This window comes from Syngnathoides biaculeatus, chromosome 5 (assembly GCF_019802595.1).
Source record: "Syngnathoides biaculeatus isolate LvHL_M chromosome 5, ASM1980259v1, whole genome shotgun sequence".
NCBI lineage: Eukaryota > Metazoa > Chordata > Actinopteri > Syngnathiformes > Syngnathidae > Syngnathoides > Syngnathoides biaculeatus.
The window spans coordinates 6,621,625-6,639,993 of NC_084644.1; the positions used below are offsets into that span (position 1 = coordinate 6,621,625).

General features: G+C 45.8%; 1 protein-coding gene across 3 annotated transcripts in view; it reads left to right on the top strand.

The window, feature by feature from the left end:
• Positions 1-18,369, top strand: part of nbeal2 (neurobeachin-like 2) — a 48,540-nt gene that overhangs the window by 25,366 nt on the left and 4,805 nt on the right. For 2 of the 3 annotated variants that reach the window (XM_061819347.1, XM_061819349.1), the window contains 31 exons: positions 58-208; positions 393-548; positions 631-790; positions 1,149-1,237; positions 1,335-2,018; positions 2,105-2,289; positions 2,921-3,077; positions 3,406-3,549; positions 5,342-5,668; positions 7,355-7,504; positions 7,592-7,749; positions 7,974-8,098; positions 8,176-8,290; positions 8,377-8,534; positions 10,393-10,526; positions 10,605-10,712; positions 10,793-10,888; positions 10,982-11,106; positions 12,027-12,167; positions 12,258-12,388; positions 12,737-12,846; positions 12,949-13,066; positions 13,150-13,247; positions 13,349-13,462; positions 14,627-14,713; positions 14,816-14,925; positions 15,405-15,577; positions 16,679-16,773; positions 16,852-16,968; positions 17,256-17,411; positions 17,486-17,634. In XM_061819347.1, the coding sequence (XP_061675331.1) occupies positions 58-208; positions 393-548; positions 631-790; positions 1,149-1,237; positions 1,335-2,018; positions 2,105-2,289; positions 2,921-3,077; positions 3,406-3,549; positions 5,342-5,668; positions 7,355-7,504; positions 7,592-7,749; positions 7,974-8,098; positions 8,176-8,290; positions 8,377-8,534; positions 10,393-10,526; positions 10,605-10,712; positions 10,793-10,888; positions 10,982-11,106; positions 12,027-12,167; positions 12,258-12,388; positions 12,737-12,846; positions 12,949-13,066; positions 13,150-13,247; positions 13,349-13,462; positions 14,627-14,713; positions 14,816-14,925; positions 15,405-15,577; positions 16,679-16,773; positions 16,852-16,968; positions 17,256-17,411; positions 17,486-17,634 (4,821 nt within the window). The remainder of the gene's footprint in view (positions 1-57; positions 209-392; positions 549-630; positions 791-1,148; positions 1,238-1,334; positions 2,019-2,104; positions 2,290-2,920; positions 3,078-3,405; positions 3,550-5,341; positions 5,669-7,354; positions 7,505-7,591; positions 7,750-7,973; positions 8,099-8,175; positions 8,291-8,376; positions 8,535-10,392; positions 10,527-10,604; positions 10,713-10,792; positions 10,889-10,981; positions 11,107-12,026; positions 12,168-12,257; positions 12,389-12,736; positions 12,847-12,948; positions 13,067-13,149; positions 13,248-13,348; positions 13,463-14,626; positions 14,714-14,815; positions 14,926-15,404; positions 15,578-16,678; positions 16,774-16,851; positions 16,969-17,255; positions 17,412-17,485; positions 17,635-18,369) is intronic. The other variant, XM_061819348.1, reaches the window with a different exon arrangement.

Sequence of the window (18,369 nt, forward strand, 5' to 3'; positions counted from 1 at the left end):
AATACGGAGAACACCACACATGCCATTTAGTTCATTTTCTTCATGACTCATTTGCAGCGCGGAGAAAGATGGCGGCTGTCTTTGTGACGAGAAGCAGATGATTCAGATGTCTCTGTTTGCGTTGCTAAAAGACTTCCTCAAGTCTCCGACTGCTGAGGAGCTCCACAGTGTCCTCGCTTACATTCTGAGTGCAGGAGATGAGCAGCAGGTACTGATCATATCTCGTTTTTGTCATTTTTTTCCGATGTGAAATTTTTGTTCCCAAAATGATCCTCGTTCACATTGACCTGTTTGATGGATTGCAGCGCTGGTAGTTAGCGATGGCATAATCTCGACAAAATATGGGCTATAAAGAACCAATGTCATGCTCTTTCTTGTGCGTCTTTGTCCAGGTGGTGAAGGCCCTGGATGTGCTGTATGAGCTGTTGCGGAGCAGCCCTCCTCGTGAGCATGTGCAGGCTGTGCTGCTGGAGTGGGGAGTGGAACAATTTTATAGTCTTCTTCTCAATCCCAGTTTTGGAGATCGGGCCAGAGAGATGGTCTTCAGGGTGAGAGTATTTTCTTTCTTTCTTTCATTCTCTCTCTCACGCTGACATAATCCATCATTCACATCGTATATCGTGTGTCCAGGTTTTGTACAAAATCCTCAAGAGCGAGCGTGTGTCCGAGCGCAACAAGCAGCGGCTCAAATTTAAGGACTTTGGCTATCTGGGGCTGGTGTTTTTCCTTGAAGACAATCCCGTAACCATGACGACTGTGAGATGTCTGTACGAGCAGGTCCTTGCTACAGGTAATGCAATCAAAACCGTTGAGGCCTCCCTAATAGTAAAGTGGAAGAATAATAAAGTTCATTGACTCTCAATGTGGTGACAGCTATCGATGCCAAAATGGAAGCAATGGTCAAAGTATGCCGATATTTTTATAGTCCTCTTAAATTTGCTTGCTATTTTGTCCTAGTCCATAGCTAGTTAAACTAGGGTTAATTAAACACTCCGCCCAAATTTGGTCAATTTTATATTTTTTCACAAATCGGTACTATTTGTTAGTCACGATGTATTTTTTACAACTTGCTGACCAATGTAAATTGTTTAAAATATGAAATTTCTAGCTACGAAAAATACAATTACAAATTTTCTGCCTCCTCACAGAGTCGAACCCAAACTTTAGAGACCTCCTAGCCGTGGTGTGTCTGTCCCACCGAGCTGACCTGGATGTCCGCCTGGATGTTTGTCGGAAGGTCAGTTTGCTCTTCCGCTAGTTTGGCATCGTCTTAAGAATAACAATTTTCAGCAACGAAGACATTAATTTTATGTCTCCTGTGGTTTTGGGCACAGCTCTTTCACCTCATCTACCTCAGCGAGGATTACGTGAAGCAGCTCGCCAAACAGCCCGGCTGGCAGGATGTTCTCACCAAGCTCTATGTGAAGGAGTCCTACGAGTCCTACGCTGCCAGCATCTCAGGCTCAACGGAGTCCAATTTCCGGCCTCCTTTGCACAGAGACCAGAGTCTGCTCATAGAGGATGCTCGCACAAGCATCTTTCTGAACTACGGCACCTCGCAGGAGGACGACGAGGAGGAGGAAGAGGAGGACGGCGGCCAGCGGGATACCTCTGAAGGATACTCTGATTTGTCCCAATCGCCGCCCAATGGAGTTAGAGCCCAGCTGAAGACCTTTAAGTCGTTCGATTCCGCAGACCAAGAAAGTCACTCGTCCTCCCTCTCCAATTCCATGGTGGTCGATATTGTCTCGTCTCGCCTGGATGAGGAAGGGAAAGATTACCAGCCCTTCTCCCCGTACGGAACGTCGCCGCCTTTTGATTTGGAGCTAGGCAGCATGGGAGAGGTGGTCACTCCAGCAGGGAGCCTCGCAAACACGCCATCCCCTCTGGAGCACAGCAAACCCTTTCCACCGCTCAGACCCAGGAAGAGCTCCAGTCTATCCAACGTTCTGGACCACGCCGGCTATGGGACAGACCCTCCCACTGGAGACACCATCTCCAACACATCCAACCCGCAGGTTTGGAGAATGACGCACGTATCTCGAGCTTTATCTCCGAAAGCTTTTTTAAGAGACTTCAGGTCTGTGTGGTTCTTGCCTTTCAGCAGACGCCAGAAGAGGAGCTCTGCAACCTGCTCACCAACATTATCTTCTCCGTGCTCTGGAGCGGCAGCGGGGCGGACGGCCCCGAGGATGTGGTCTGGAGGGAGAGGGGCCAGGTGTTTTCTGTGCTCACTAAACTGGGTTCTTCCTGCCAACTGGTCCACCCGCCGGATGATATTAAACGCAGGTCAGCAACTCTCACTTGACATTGAGCTGTATCCAACCAGGAGGACACATTTGATTCATACAAAGGTCACAGTTCACTGTTTGTTTATTTCAAAAGAGAATTCCGGTTCAGTTCGTAACAGTTTAACTGCAGCTCTCCTTAGTGGAACCTGATTGTGGGTGTTAGGGTTAGTACTGGAATTCCCGGCCTACAGAGTGCTCCTCACCGAGTAAGTTTGTAAAGGAAATACTATTTGGTACGTACATAAACCGCACCTGTGTAAAAGCCGCAAGTGCCCGCATTGAAACGCACATTCAAACACAAGATATTTACAAAGAAAGACCGTACACAGAAAGAGTTTAACGCTAACAGGGCCGGTAAAATGTCACTTCCTCGGCACATATATTCCACCGGTCACATTCATACGTTTTCCGCTCGAGTGTCCCCCTTGCGGCTGTTAGAAAAAATGCACAAATTAGCCGCATCGCCGCATAAACCGCAGGGTTGAAAGTGTGTGAAAAAAGTCGCGGCATGCAGGCCGGAAATTACGGTCGTCATTTACTGTCATTTTGTAGTAGAAATGAATAATAATACATGAGTAATAAATAAAATTTGACGGCATGATGCGCTGCTCTTCTGCCGTGTGTAACAGTTTGCTGGAGATGATGCTGGAATCGTCTTTGTCCGACTTGAGGGATGCCCAGGGAGTGTTTCTACCCTTTTGTCCCAGCCTGGTGAGGCTCCTCAGGCTTCTGCAGGACTTCCTCTTTTCCGAGGGCACCGACAATCATACGCTATGGAGTGAAAAGGTACAACCGACATTCTGCCTCACACTTCATTTGTGTTTTCCGTCTTCATTCTCAGTGCAAATGCTCGTAACTTGATACCACTTATGCGGTCCGGATGTGTCAGCTTAAATGCCATTATTGATTTTACAGGCACATCCTCATGCTGGGATGGGGACTCTGAGCTGTATTAGTATTTACTCAAGCTTCCCTCATATAATTGTGACAGCTGGAATGAATCATAACATTTTTCTAATTGTAGTCAGCTCATGTTTGTAATGAGTAGATTCGGGTTTAGAATAAGGTCTCCGCTTTTACTGCGAGCCCGTTGTTGACACTCGCTGTGTCACAGATCTTTGAAGGGGTGGTGAACCTGCTGGACAAGTTGCAGGCCTGGCATAGCACCCCCGGCAGCCCCGCCTGCACCGAACTGAAGGAGATGTCCCAGATCGGCCTGCGGATCATCACCGGCTATATCCAACAGCGGCAGTCACAGGTTGGCTTTCCTTTGTACCGCCTGCAATATTTTGCTAATGTAAAAAAAAAAAAAGGCTTGCACAGATTAGAAGCGGATTTCAAATGCCAGACCTTGTATGGGCTTCATTTCAAAGACATTTCGGTCATTCCTCTCATGGGGAGTGTTTTTTTTTTTTTTTTTTTTAAATGAAAGGGTAGCTCCTCTTTGAGTTACGTCTGCTGTTATCGTGGGACGGAGCAAGTGGTCATAACTGAACCAACCACAAGGCTTCCGATCACATGACTTGTTGGTTGAGGGGGGGGGGGGGGGGACTCTGAAAAGTAGAGTAACTCCCACACAGCCATTTATCAAATAAGTCATATTAATTGTACTCTGCATCATCCTCTCTAGGATTTTTATTTTTGTGCTGCTTAATTTAGAATACAAAGTATCAGTGTGATTTAACGGCATAGATTACATTTATGTATATTACATCTGTTTTTTTTTCTTCCTGCACTGAGGTAATTCTAATCAGTGACTCATGTTCTACTCCATATGTATTATCCTCCAGATAGCTATATCTGAAACATTGCAGATAAGTGTTCTCATACTACTATCTAATAACATACGGATTTCAATAGGTTGAAAAAACACAAACATATTTCTTTGACACTTTTGGTCATTGACACGCCCCAAAAAACTAAAACAACTCTTTACAACTATTAATTTATCACTTTGGGTGCAGTTTAAAGTTGTGATAACTTCACCAGAGAGAGGTGTTTGCAATATTTTTATCTTGTGAGGACACAATTATATGAAAGTTCCGTAATTTCCACCCTACAGAGCGCACCTGATTATAATCCTCTCCCAGTACATTTGTAAAGGAAATAACATTTGGTACACACATAAGCCGCACCAGTGTAAAAGCCGCATGTGCCCATATTGAAACCCACATTAAAACACGAGATATTTTCAAAGAAAGATGGTACACAGAAAGTGTTTTCAAAGTTTTAATACCTTATCTTAGCTTAACATAGCAACAACACGGTAGCACGAACAGGGCTGGCAAAAAAAAAACAAAAAAAAACATACCGGTAAAAAAAAAAAAAAAAAAAAACTGCCGCAGCAGCAATACGGTAGGACAGCACTAAGAGGGCCGGTTTAAAAAAAACAAAAACAAAAAAAAAAAACATACCTAAATGACAGCAGCAACACGCTAGTGCAGCGCTAACAGGGTGGGTTAAAATAAACATACCGGTAAAAGTCACTTCCTCGGCACATACATTCCACCGGTCTCACTTTTACGTTTTCCGCTTGGGTTCCCCCTTGCGGCCGTTAGAAAAAAATGCACAAATTAGCTGGATCATCGCATAAACTGCAGGGTTGAAAGCGTGAGGGGGGGGGGGGGGGAGTCCCGGTTTATAGGCCAAATATTAGCAGTTTTTTTGTTTTCAATACTAATACAAGAATTGGCACATTTCACTGACTCGCAATGTGGTGCACATGGTTAAAATAAAGACTTACCATCAATTTCCAATTAATGCAAGGAAAAAAAAAATAACTAAACATCAAGCTCTATGAAAATGCCTGCCAAAAAATGTCTTCAGAGCTGCTTTTAAAAAATATGTACAGAGATTTCTAAAAATCACACGATAGAATCCATCCATTCATTTTTCAAGCCACTTATCCTCACAAGGGTCACGGGAGTGCTGGAGCCTATCCCAGCCGTCAACGGGCAGGAGGCAGGGTACACCCTGAACTGATTGCCAGCCATTCGCAGGGCACATAGAGACAATAATTTTTTGAAATGAAAATCCTCATGTCTACTCAGGTGTGCGTAATGGCCTTCGTGAAACTGCACAGCCTGCTGCAGACGGTCTTGTGCCTCAGTTGGGATGAGGTCTGCTTCCTGCTGGGACGCATCGGCGTCCCCTTGTGGCCAGACAAGGAGGCGACGGACAGCAACAACGCTGAGCACGCAGAGATGTTCTCCCAGGTGGTCCCGGTCGTGCGAGCCCTCCTGGACCAGCACGCAGACCCGGTTACGGTCCAACAGCTCCTTCCTAGTCTGCCCATCACGAATGGCAGCACCACATTCGCCCAGGACCTGAAGGCCTACTGCCACACACTGGAGTGGCAAAGCTTTTACCAGCAGCAGGTCAGTACACTGACTGTCACTAAATACGTATATAACCAGATATTATAATGACATTAGACAAGATGCAATTAACCTTGGCCCTCAGAGATATATATAAAGCTGTCGTTCCAAAATGATGTTATGACAAGTTTACGACAATTCCCAAATGTATCAAATATATTTCAAGCAGATGTCACTTTATGTTTAACATTGAGGCAACTGAGATATTTTATGAACATATACCAAACAGAAAAGCTCTCCATTAAGCTGAGCTGTGTGTGACAGAGCAAATTTATGCTTCTCTTTTGGTTTACATTACTTTGGTGTATAGAGAGATATAGGAACTATAATATAGGAAATTGTGTATTTCAACTTTCTGTGACCCTGTGCTTACTCGTTTTGTTTGCTGTGCAGTGAAATGAAAGCTCGTCTGTGAGGACTTGGGCTTTGGAACTGTAGGATCACTATTAGAGTCGCGCCGCAGACAAAAAGTGGCAACGAAATGTTTGTGAGAAGTGAATATAGTACATCAAATCCAAAAATATTTAAACATTTTAGTTATTTTGCCCTGTTTTTCTTATACGGGAGAGAAAAATCTGATTTGTTGTTTGACGTTAAAGTCACAATATGCAAATATGTTTGTGCTCACTGTTTACTAACACAACATTTTAAATGAGTGGCATATAGTACAATTCCATCCATTTTCTTAGCCGCTTATCCTCACGAGGGTTGCGGGAGTGCTGGAGCCTATCCCAGCTGTCAACGGGTAGGAGGCGGGGTACACCCTGAACTGGTCGCCAGCCAATCGCAGGGCACATCGAGACAAACAGCCACACTCCCAATCACACCTCAGGGCAATTCCGAGTGTCCAATGAATGTTGCATGTTTTTTGGGATGTGGGAGGAAACCAGAGTGCCTGGAGAAAATCCACGCAGGCGGGGGGACAACATGCAAACTCCGCACAGGCGGGGCTGGGATCGAACCCGGGTCCTCAGAACTGTGAGGCCAACGCTTTACAGCTGCGACACCGTGCCGCCTATAGTAGAATTGTTCTACAACTTTACATAGTGGTCATGAAATCCAACAAAAGAAAATCCATCCGTCCATTTTCTGAGCCGCTTATCCTCACAAGGGTCGCGGTGACAAATGACAGCCTTTCAAAAATTGCCTTATGTCAATTTACATTATCATTTAATATTTTACTATATTATAATTATTATTATTTTGGACCACTTCTGTAACCACAGTAACAAACATCTTTACTGAAAGACATTTACCTGTTGGCCTAACAGTTCTGAGGACCCAGGTTCGATCCCAGCCCCGCCTGTGTGGAGTTTGCATGTTCTCCTCGCGCCTGCGTGGGTTTTCTCCAGCCACTCCGGTTCCCACCCACATCCCAAAAACATGCAACATCAATTTGACACTCTAAATTGCCCGTAGGTGTGGCTGTGAGTGCGGTTGTTTGTCTCGATGTGCCCCACGATTGGCTGGCACCCGGTTCAGGGTGTACCCCGCGTCCTCCCAATTGACAGCTGGGATAGGCTCCAGCACTCCCGTGACCCTTGTAAGGATAGGCGGCAAAAGAAAATGGATGGATGGTTTGTGAGAGCATTGTACACGGTTAACATGACCTTTGTCAATGAGTTCAAAGATGTCAAATTTGGAAACGATCAAAAAACACATTAGTACTGATTTCAATGGTTCCAGGTTCAGCCCACAATGGAGCAGTACGAGCTGGACACGTTCGGCCGGAGTCACGACATCATGTCCAATTTCTGGAATTCTTGTTTCGATGACCTCATGAGCACGGCCTTCAGACGCGACAAAGATAGATCGGACAGCAAAGCAAAGTTTCAGGTTGCCGCGATTTGCAGGGCTCTTGGGGTTACCAACGGCGTTCGACCTTTCTACTTACCCGTCCGTCACTTCTACGTCTAAAAACAGGAACTGATCGTCGACCCCTACCTGAAGCGTGTTAGAAGTGAGAACGGCCGCTACGTGGGCTGGCAGAAGCAGAGCTCCAACCAGCAGGGGGTGGTACTGCAGCACTGGAAGGCTCTGCGCAGGCTGTTGACCAGCGAGAGAGCAGTGTGGGCCAAGAAGTAGGACTTCTTTCTCAGCCAATGTTATTTTTATTCGCTTTACCCAAACATGCTTTACATTCCTTCTAAAAGTGTGCTTTGCCTCTTTCCTCTGCGATCTGTTTATGCCTCCAAACGTTCTCGACTCACTTTCTGCAGCCTCGCCTTTGACTCTATTCCACTCTCACCCTTTCATGCACATGAATGACTGATATAGGCTTCATTTTTTTCTTTATGTTATTCAGGGTCCAGCCTCAGGTAAAGTGGATACTTTCCAGTGCGGAGACGTATTCAAGAATGCGCCTCAAACTTGTGCCCAACCACCATTATGACCCCCACACCGAGGCCAGTGCCCAGAGGGACAACATGGGTTCGTACCATAATGCACCTCACTCTTTTCTTTTTTTTTTTTTTTTTTTTGGTACTCCAAATACATTATATTTCCAGGGGGGGATAGTCCACGTTCCGAGCTTCTCCCTCTGGCTGTTGCCAAAGAAGCCAAAGTAAGTGATATGGAGGATGACCAGCTAGGGGAGGAGGATCTCGTTTTTTTAGATAACAAGTGAGTCGATGTACCTAAATGTGCACATTGAGCCGTCGATAAGAACACCTTTACAGCTGGCTGAATGTCGTTACTTTTGTCTTTAGCGTGGAGGCGGACGATGAGAGCCAAAAAGAAAAGCTGGTTTTATCCGAAGACTGTGAACTCATCACCATCGTAGCCAAGGTCCACGGCCGCCTGGAGGTGACAACGCACCACCTCTACTTCTACGACGGCAGCATTGAGAAAGAGGAGACAGAGGAGGGTGAGGGGATTTACACGTCATTCGGTGCACGTGGCATACAGGCCCGTTATGAAAATTTGTGACTTTATGAAGGTCGTTATGTTATGATTGATAATGTCAGAGAGGAGCTCTGACACATCGGTTTTCAGACTGAATCTGTTCCAAAAAGTCTGACTAAAACTCAAGACAACACCATTCTAAACCGAGTCCAACCATGTAAGCCCAAAAACTATCCATCCATCCATCCATTTTCTTAGATGCTTATCCTCACAAGGGTCGCAGGGAGTGCTGGAGCCTATCCCAGCTGTCAACGGGCAGGAGGCGGGGTTACACCCTGAACTGGTTGCCAGGCAATTGCAGGGTACATAGTGACAAACAGCCGCACTCTCAATCACACCTACGGGCAATTTAGAGTGTCCAATTAATGGATGTTTTTGGGATGTGGGAGGAAACCAGAATGCCCGGAGAAAACCCATGCAGGCACTGGGAGAACATGCAAATTCCATACAGATGGGGCCGGGATTGAACCCGGGTCCTCAGAACTATGAGGCCAACGCTTTCCAGCTGCCCCACTGTGCCACTGCCCAAAAACTACAAAACTTAAAAATATTTTACGCCATTTATACATTAAATAATATATTATTAAAATAAAGTATGTAAATACATTTACATATTTTACAAACAATGTCAAATACAAATAAATAAACAGTCTGTCTTGCTGTGCCCTGCGATTGGCTGCGTACCAGTTCAGGGTTTACCCCGCCTCCTGCCCGTTGACAGCTGGAATAGGCTCCAGCACGCCCCGCGACCCTCGTGAGGATAAGCGGTGAAGAAAATGGATGGATGGAAATAAATGAACATTAAACATCTCTTTTATCTTTAGCAAAGATTCTTGATTGGAGAGGGAGGATGAGAGATTATTGTTTGATGGGAATCCATAATTTTCCTACTTTACAATTTTGCTCAATTCTATATATTTTTTTTCTTTATCACTTGAGATTTTTGGGGGGCCTCCATAGTGAACAGCCACATTAAAAAACTAAGCATAATAAAAAAAAAAAAAAAAACCTTTCAAAATGCTTCTGATGAACGCGCGGTCAGATGCTCACTCAGCAGCCTTTAATAAAGTTAAGCATGCGTACGCGATGCTTTGTGCGGGCGCTCAATTCCTGGAAACGAGTGACTGAGTCACGCGGGGGTCGGGTTTGGTGCATAACATTTTCAACTGTAGCGAATGAAGAAAACTGGGACAGAATTTCAGATCGGCCCAAAAATCTGCGAAAACCAATTCATCCAAAAACTAGCCCGTCTGAAAACTGAAGTTTATAGGTGTGGTTCGTAGTGATGCAGTACTGCACTGCATCAAAAATATTGACTCTCGGGAACCCCTGATGTAATGCACCACCATGTAACACTGCAATACTAAAAAAACTGTTTACCAGAACTGAGAATTCCTTTCACGATGGTGGACACACCGCTTCAGTGGATGTCATCAGATTATGCAGGTGTACATAATATTGTGGCCTGTAACGCCATTTTGAGAGTGTAATTTCCGGCGTACAGAGGGCACCTGGTGATAAGCCTCCGTACACAGTTTAACGCTAGCACTAAATACTAAAGCGGGTGCTAACGCAACGGTGCTGAAGCTAGCGCGGCGGTGGTAACGCTAACACGGCGTGTTAACTCTGAAGCGGTGGTCCTAACGCTAACACGGCGACGCTGACGCTAGCGCAGTGGTGCTAACGCTAACATGGCGGCACTAACGGTAACTAGCGCAGCAGGTGTGACAAAAGTCGCAGCTTGGAGGCCGGGAATTACGGTAGTTATTTTAGTCTCACATACTGTAAGTACTGTACCTTCATGAATGTTGTCCTTCCAGGAATTGGATTTGACTTCAAGCGGCCCCTCTCTCAGCTCCGAGAAGTCCATTTGCGGCGCTACAACCTGCGTCGCTCAGCGCTGGAGCTCTTCTTCATCGACCAGGCTCACTACTTCATCAACTTCAAGAAGAAGGTGCTGCAGCGTTCATACAGCATTTAAACTTTTTCAAATTTTAAATCTCATAATAGTCTTTTTCATTCCTCTTTGTAGTTGCGTAATAAAGTGTACTCGAGGATTCTGGGTCTGCGCCCTCCTAACCTCTTTTACTTTGGATCCCGATCACCGCAAGAGCTGCTGAAGGCGTCGGGCCTCACACAGGTGTTTGTTTTATTTTATTCTCTCTCGTTGGATTATAATTTGGACCTATCATGCTGATCTGATACTCGTGTGTTGCGCAGAAATGGGTCTGCAGGGAAATATCCAACTTTGAATATTTGATGCAACTCAACACCATCGCTGGGCGTACTTACAATGACCTATCGCAATATCCTGTGGTGAGACCACACAAGATACAAGAGATCATTGAGGCAGTACATACACACACTCACCATGTGACAAGAAACGACGTACATGTTGTCTTTGGCCAGTTCCCTTGGATACTCTGCGACTACAGTTCCCCGGTTTTGGATCTGGAAGACCCGTCAGTTTTCCGAGACTTGTCCAAACCCGTCGGCGTGGTCAACCCTCGCCACGCACAGGCAGTCAAAGAGAAGTAAGTTACAAAAGGAATTGGGCTTTGGAACCAGAACCCCGCGACTCAAGTCTTGCAGTATAACAAAAACAAAAGTAGCAATTAGTTGTTTAAGAGATGTTTGTTTCCTGTGTGCTGACTACTGCCTTCGTGCCACTAAGCAAGGCAATGAAACCCACCACCAATCCTCACTTAAAAGGTACAAGAATTTTTATCGCACCACTTCATCGCGCTGTGAATGCTTGTGGATGGAGCACTAAACAAATATACCGTAATTTACAGCCTATAAGCCTTTTTTCACGCTTTCAACCCTGCAGTTTATGCGGTGATGCCGATACGTGGATTTTTCTAACGGCCGCAAGGTGGCACTCGAGCGGAAAAAGTAAGAGCGAGACCGGTGGAATATATGTCCCGAGGAAGTGACTTTTACCGGTTTGGCCCTGTTAGTGCTGCGCTGGTGTTCGCGCTATGCTAGCGTGTTGCTGCTGTGTTTCTGCCGTCTCTCAGTGATTTTTACCGGTATGTTTTTTTTTTTTTTGTTTTAACCGGCCCTGTTAGCGCCGCGCTAGCGTGTTGCTACTGTGTTACTGCCGCGTCTCAGTGATTTTTACCGGTATGTTTTTTTTTTTTTTTTTTTTTTCAACCGGCCCTGTAAGCGTCATGCTAGCGTTAGCACCGCACTAGCATGTTTCTGCTGGGTTAGGGCCGCGTCTCAGTGATTTAGGTATGTTTTTTTTTTTGGTTTTTTTTTTAAACCGGCTCTGTTAGTGTTGTGCTACCGTGTTGCTACTGAGTCCCAAAGTTGAACATGTTTAAGAATGTGAGCCTCAAGCAATAGTAAGGATCAATTTTAATGTCTTGGGGGAAAAATGAACTTATTTGATTGATTTATTTAGTATCTGTACAAGCGCCGCCCAACAAAATAACTAATTTACTGCTAGGTACGAAAGCTTTGAGGACCCGACTGGCACCATCGACAAATTCCACTACGGCACGCACTACTCCAACGCAGCAGGAGTCATGCACTACATGATCCGCATGGAGCCGTTCACCACGCTGCACATCCAGCTGCAGAGCGGCAGGTGGGAATGACATCAAGGTGTACCAAGTCATGGCAGGCAGGTTGCTAAGGTGCGCTAATCCTAAACCGATACATTGTCAACATTGTTTAGGTTCGACTGCGCAGACCGACAGTTCCACTCGGTGGCAGCGGCTTGGCAAGCTCGCATAGAAAGCCCGGCTGATGTCAAAGAGCTCATCCCGGAGTTTTTCTACTTCCCTGAAATTCTCCAGAACATGAATGGTGAGTTTAGGATGGACCTGCGTCGCATTTGCAATACTGTGGACCCAGGACAAGCGGTACAAAAAAATGGATGGATGGATGGATGGATTTTTTACAGTTTTATGAGTTGGACAAGTGGGTCAGTATGACGGACAGGAGAATAAATATCTCCGTTGTGTTAATTTGTGGAAAAGGTTTTGGGGTTTGTTCAAGTGGATTTTGGAGGCCGCTAAAAAAGTCGGTGTGCGCCAGTTAAGGACAAGTTCGGAACTAATGTTGACATTAGCCGGGTTGAACTAGGGGATATGATTGGAGGAAATGCGGTATTTGTATCTGAAAACAGCCCCTGATTCCTCCTTTTCGCTGCAGGCTTCGACCTGGGATTCTTGCAAATATCTCAGGATCCAGTGGAGGACGTTCTGTTGCCCCGCTGGGCCGCGTCGAGGGAAGACTTCATCAGAAAGCACAGAAAAGCTCTGGTGACAAATTCGTGCGGGCTGTCTCCCCCCCCCCCCCCCCCACCCTCCAACCAACTCATTCAAAGCAGCTTTCCAGACTGATATCAGCGTGTTGAATTCCAGGAAAGTGAGCACGTGTCCTGCCATCTGCACGAGTGGATCGATCTGATTTTTGGCTACAAGCAGAGGGGAGACGAGGCGGTGAAAGCCCTCAACGTCTTCTACTACTGCACATATGAAGGTACAGCAGCCGTCTGTTTTTTTTTTTTTTTCTTTTCATCATCACTGAGGAGAAAAAACGGTCTCACTCTTACTTTTTCACAGGTGCTGTAGATCTTGACGCCATTGCTGACGAGACAGAGCGCAAAGCACTTGAAGGCATCATTAGCAATTTCGGACAAACACCGTGCCAACTTCTGAAGGTGTGACTTTCAGATGAACTCATAACTTCTCCCTATCCACTTTTAATTATGAGTAAATTGGCAATCGGGTTCTCTTTTGACACGTTTGCCTCTGCAAACAGGAGCCTCACCCACCGCGTATGTCAGCCGCAAATGCAACCAGGCGACAGTCCCGCCTAGACTCCATCCCCGTGAACATTTTTGATCACCTTCAAAAGCTACGCCCGTTTGTGGAGGTAAGCTCGAGCCACGGGCTGATGAATTGAGTTGAAGATTTTGACTTTCCGAGCAATTAGGATTTCATGTTTTGTCCCTGTGCCTTTAACTAATGGGGGAGGGGCAGTTCATTTAGGTTTGTCTACTGCCTAAAGAGGCTGCTGTGCACAGCAATTTGAAAGAAAACAAAGAGCCAGATGTTTTTTGTGGCTCTAAAACAAACATATATTTGTACATAGTTACATGCATATTAATGCTTACATTGACTGAGGAAAAAGTGAATGGGGTGAAATTTCCCAACATGGCTAAAAGATCACAACATCCATCTGTGAAGGTTTGTTGTCTCGGGTATTTGAATGGAAACGGGTGTAACGCAGAGCCTCGGACTTCGCTTCTTCTTTGTTCCCCCTTTTCCAGACATTTGTTTACTCATCAAGAGGATTATTTCAATTACATTTTTTTCTTGGGATAAAAATGAAATGGTGGTGCAAGTGCAGTTTCTTTAGAGTACCGTAATTCCCGGCCTACGGAGTGCACCTAGTTATAAGCTTCACCCAGTGCATTTGTAAAGGAAATACCATTTGGTACATACATACGCCACACCTGTGCAAAAGTCTCAAGTCCCCACATTGAAATCCACATTGAAACACGAGATGCTTACAAAGAAAGACGGTACACAGAGAGTTTAACGCTAGCGCCACCACGCTAATGCTAACATCGCGCTAATGCTCACCCCTTGCTAATGCTAATGCCACACTAACACTAGCGCTGCACTAACAGGGCCAGTTTAAAAAAAAAAACATACCTGTAAAAATCACTGATACATGCTTGTTACACGCTGGTCCAGTGCTAACAGGGCCGGACCGGTAAAAGTCACTTCCTCGGCACATATATTCCACCGGTGTCACTCTTACCTTTTCCGCTCGAGTGGCCCTTGCGGACGTTAGAAAAAATGCAAGGATTAGCCGCATCACCGCATAAGCCGCAGGGTTGAAAAAAGTCACGCCTTATAGGTCGGAAATTACAGTAAATGTTTTGAAAATACAGATGTATATCAAAATAATAGATGCCTAATTTGTATTATCATTAAACTAAGAAAATGTAGTCCATAGGCCAGGTAAATTTCAAACTCCTTCAAGTTCGGCGCAATTATAACATGACCTTTGCTGATTTCCGTGCGCCAGGTGGTGAGCGACGGCATCCCTCTGGTCCAGGCGGTCGTACCAAAGAACCAGAATCGGTCCTTCATCATCCATGGCTCAGATATGCTGGTACTCTTTTGCTTGACAACTTTACCAGGGAAACAGCTTGCAACGCTGAAGGACAAAAGGCCAACTTTCCTTGTCTTAGTCATCCTTCTTTTATCTTTCCAGGTTACAGTGAGCTCCAGCGGCTTGATCGGAACACACAGCTGGCTGCCATATGACAAGAACATCGCCAACTACTTCACCTTCACCAAGGACCCAACCATTACGAATCCCAAGTGTGTCAACATTGCCTTTTATCCCCCCCACCCCACCCACCACTCATAAATGTGGCTATCATTTGGACAGCGATAAGACAAAATACTTGAATGTATTGTCACGTCACCTAAGCAGAATGTCCAGAAGTGTCGGATGATTCATGCTTACAGTATCAAACAAACCTCATAAATAACTTAAAATGAAGTAAATAATCTAATCTTCATCTTCTCACCACACGTTAAGACCGTCAACAGGATAGAGAACATCTGTGCGCAGTTTCAACATCTGGGATGTTTCAGAGCCTGTTTAACTGGATCTTTTCAAATTGACCTTCAGTATGAATAACAAATACACATTCCCCCAAAAACTCAAACAATGTGGTTTGGAGGCATTTGGAGAAGGCATTTTCTGGAGCGATGGTTTTAATGTGCTCATAATAGTCTCATTCAGACTCCGGCTCACGCGCACCATGTCTGTTTTTTTTTTTTTTTTTTTTCAGGACGCAGCGTTTTCTAGGTGGACCTTTCTCACCCGACGTGAGGCTCAGCGCTCAAGTGCTGGTGGTGTCCAATGACGGACGTCTGCTGTTCAGTGGAGGACACTGGGACTGCAGTTTGCGGGTCACCCAGCTGGGCAAAGGCAAGCTGGTGGGCAGGATCTGCCGGCACATTGGTGAGCTCTCATGGGTGCGGGCACACTTAACAGTATGTGTACCGTAATTTCTGGCCTACAGCGCGCACCTGATTATAAGCCTCACCAAGTACATTTGTAAAAGAAATACCATTTGGTACATACATAAGCCGCACCTGTTTAAAAGACACGTGGCCACATTGTAACACGAGATATTTACAAAGAAAGATGGTACACAGAGAGAGTTTTCAGCGTTTTAATACATTATCTTAGCTTAACATAGGAGGCCTCGTAGCTCAGTGGTTAGAGCAGTGGTTTGGTAAACCAGGGGTTGTGGGTTCGTATCCCACTGGGGCCTCCACTCCCTGAGAAGGGTTGCGTCAGGAAGGGCATCCGGCGTAAAAATTGTACCAAACATATATATGCGTTCATCTGAGATGATACGCTGTGGCGACCCCCGAAAGGGACAAGCCGAAAGAAACACACATTTTACCTTAACATAGCAACAGCATGGTAGCACAAACAGGGCTGGTTAAAAAAAAAAATCACCAAGACACGGCAGTAACATGGCAGCAACACATTACCACCGGGCTAAGGGTGGCGCAGTGCTAAAAGGGTGGGTTAAAAAAAAAAAAAAAAAAAAGACATACCTGTAAAAGTCACTTCCTCCACCGGTCTCAGTCTTACCTATTCCGCTCGAGTGCGGCGCTAACAGAGCCCAATACCGGTTAAAATCACTGAGACGCAGCAGCACACTAGCAAAACATACTGATGAAAGTCACTTCCTCGGCACATATATTCCACCGGTCTCACTCTTATCTTTTCCTCTCGAGTTCCCCCTTGCGGCTGTTGGAAAAAATGCACAAATTAGCCGCATCAGCGCATGTGCCTGGTTGAAAGTGTGTGAAAAAAGTTGCCGCTTATAGGCCGGAAATTACGGCATAAGTAACAATTCAGTAATGCAGTGTATTTCGATACCATGATGTTGAATGATTACCTCCCTAGCAGTGGCTATTAAATTTTAGTATTTCAATGCATCACTTGTGGATTTCATTGAACCAGTTTGTCTGATGCTGTCTTGGGTTTCAACTTTTGATAATGTTATAATCAAATTGATTTGACTTCCATTTTACTGCCCCAAAGATGTTGTGACGTGCTTGGCTCTGGACCTGTGTGGCATCTACCTCATCTCTGGCTCGAGGGACACGTCCTGTATAGTGTGGCAGGTTCTACAGCAGGTACAACAAAAACACGTTGGCGTATCCAGAGGACGTAAAAATCATCGTGGAACTCTCTGACTGTCCTCTCCATTTTAGGGCGGCTTCTCCAGCACGTTGTCTCCGCGGCCTGTTCAGGTGCTTTGTGGACACGACCAGGAGGTCACTTGTGTGGCCATCAGCACGGAACTAGACATGGCCGTGTCAGGCTCAAAGGTCTGTAACGGGCGTCCCGCCTGGGCCCACACAACGGTGACACTTCAGGGAGAGATAACCTTTTATTATATGCGCTAGCTCGTAAGGTAACGATCTAACTGGTTAGCAAGCTAGCTAACAAGGCAGGAATCTCGCCAGCACGGAGTCGGCTCGTTCAGGAAGTGGCTGCCCTACTTGGTTTTTTTTTCGTTGTGTGTGCGTCCACGTAACATCAGGGAAAGCTGGTAGGTTTAGGGTTTCTCAAGTTATCCTTAATACGTCGCACTCTTGTGATTGTTGACCGGTAGGACGGCACCGTGATCGTGCACACGATCAGACGAGGGCAGTACCTGAGGACGTTGAGGCCTCCGGGTGAGCCCTCCCACATCTCCAAGCTGCAGGTGGCCATGGAGGGTCACGTGGTGGTGCAAACCTCGCCGGGGCAGCGATCCAATACTACGAAGGTACGCGAACGCAGCAGGCAGAGCACGTCTTGACGTTCAAACCGGGTCTCTAAAACGCCGCTCATCCGTTCCAGGGCAAGGACTCCATCCACGTTTACTCGGTCAATGGCTGCCTGCTGTCTTCCTTCTCCACTGAGGAGCAAGTGTGTGCTCTGCACTTGGTGTCTGAATACATCATCCTGGGCACCATGCAAGGCAGACTGCACATATGTCACCTTCGCAGGTAAGATTTTTAAAATTTGAACCTCTTCAACTCTATGTCAGTGACATTAGAAAGGCAGCCTTGGATGTGATTGACGACCCCAACGCCAGAAACCTGAACGTCTAGCTGGGGAATTTATGAACTACCGTAATTCTGGCCTAAAGAGCTCGCTTGGTGATAAGCCCCACCCAGTGCATTTGTAAAGGAAATACCATTTGGTACATACATGCGCCGGAGCCGCGTAAAAGCCGCAAGTGCCCATATTAAAACACGCCATATTTACATAGAAAGACGATACACAGAGAATTTACCGGTAAAACCGCTAGTGCACTGCTAACAGGACTAGACCGGTCAAAGTTACTTCCTCGGCACATATATTCCACGGGTCTCACGCTTCCTTTTTCCGCTTGAGTGCCCCCTTGCGGCCGTCCAAAAAAAAAATGCACAAATTAGCTGCATCGCCCCATAAACCGCAGGGTTGAAAGTGTGTGAAAAAAGTTGCGGCTTATCGGCCGGAAATTATGGTAAATTTTTCTTTTTTTCTCCCCATCATTCTGACATCTCTCCTCGTCTCGCAGTACATACACTCAGAGTGAAACCGCTTTTCCCTTTCGCAATATATTTTAAAATTTAAATTGTTGAGCACTTGACTCAATCTGAATGATGATGAAAATAAACATATCGTAATTCCCGGTTTACAAGCTGCGACTTTTTTCACACGCTTTCAACCCTCAAGCGGTTTATGTAGTGATGCGG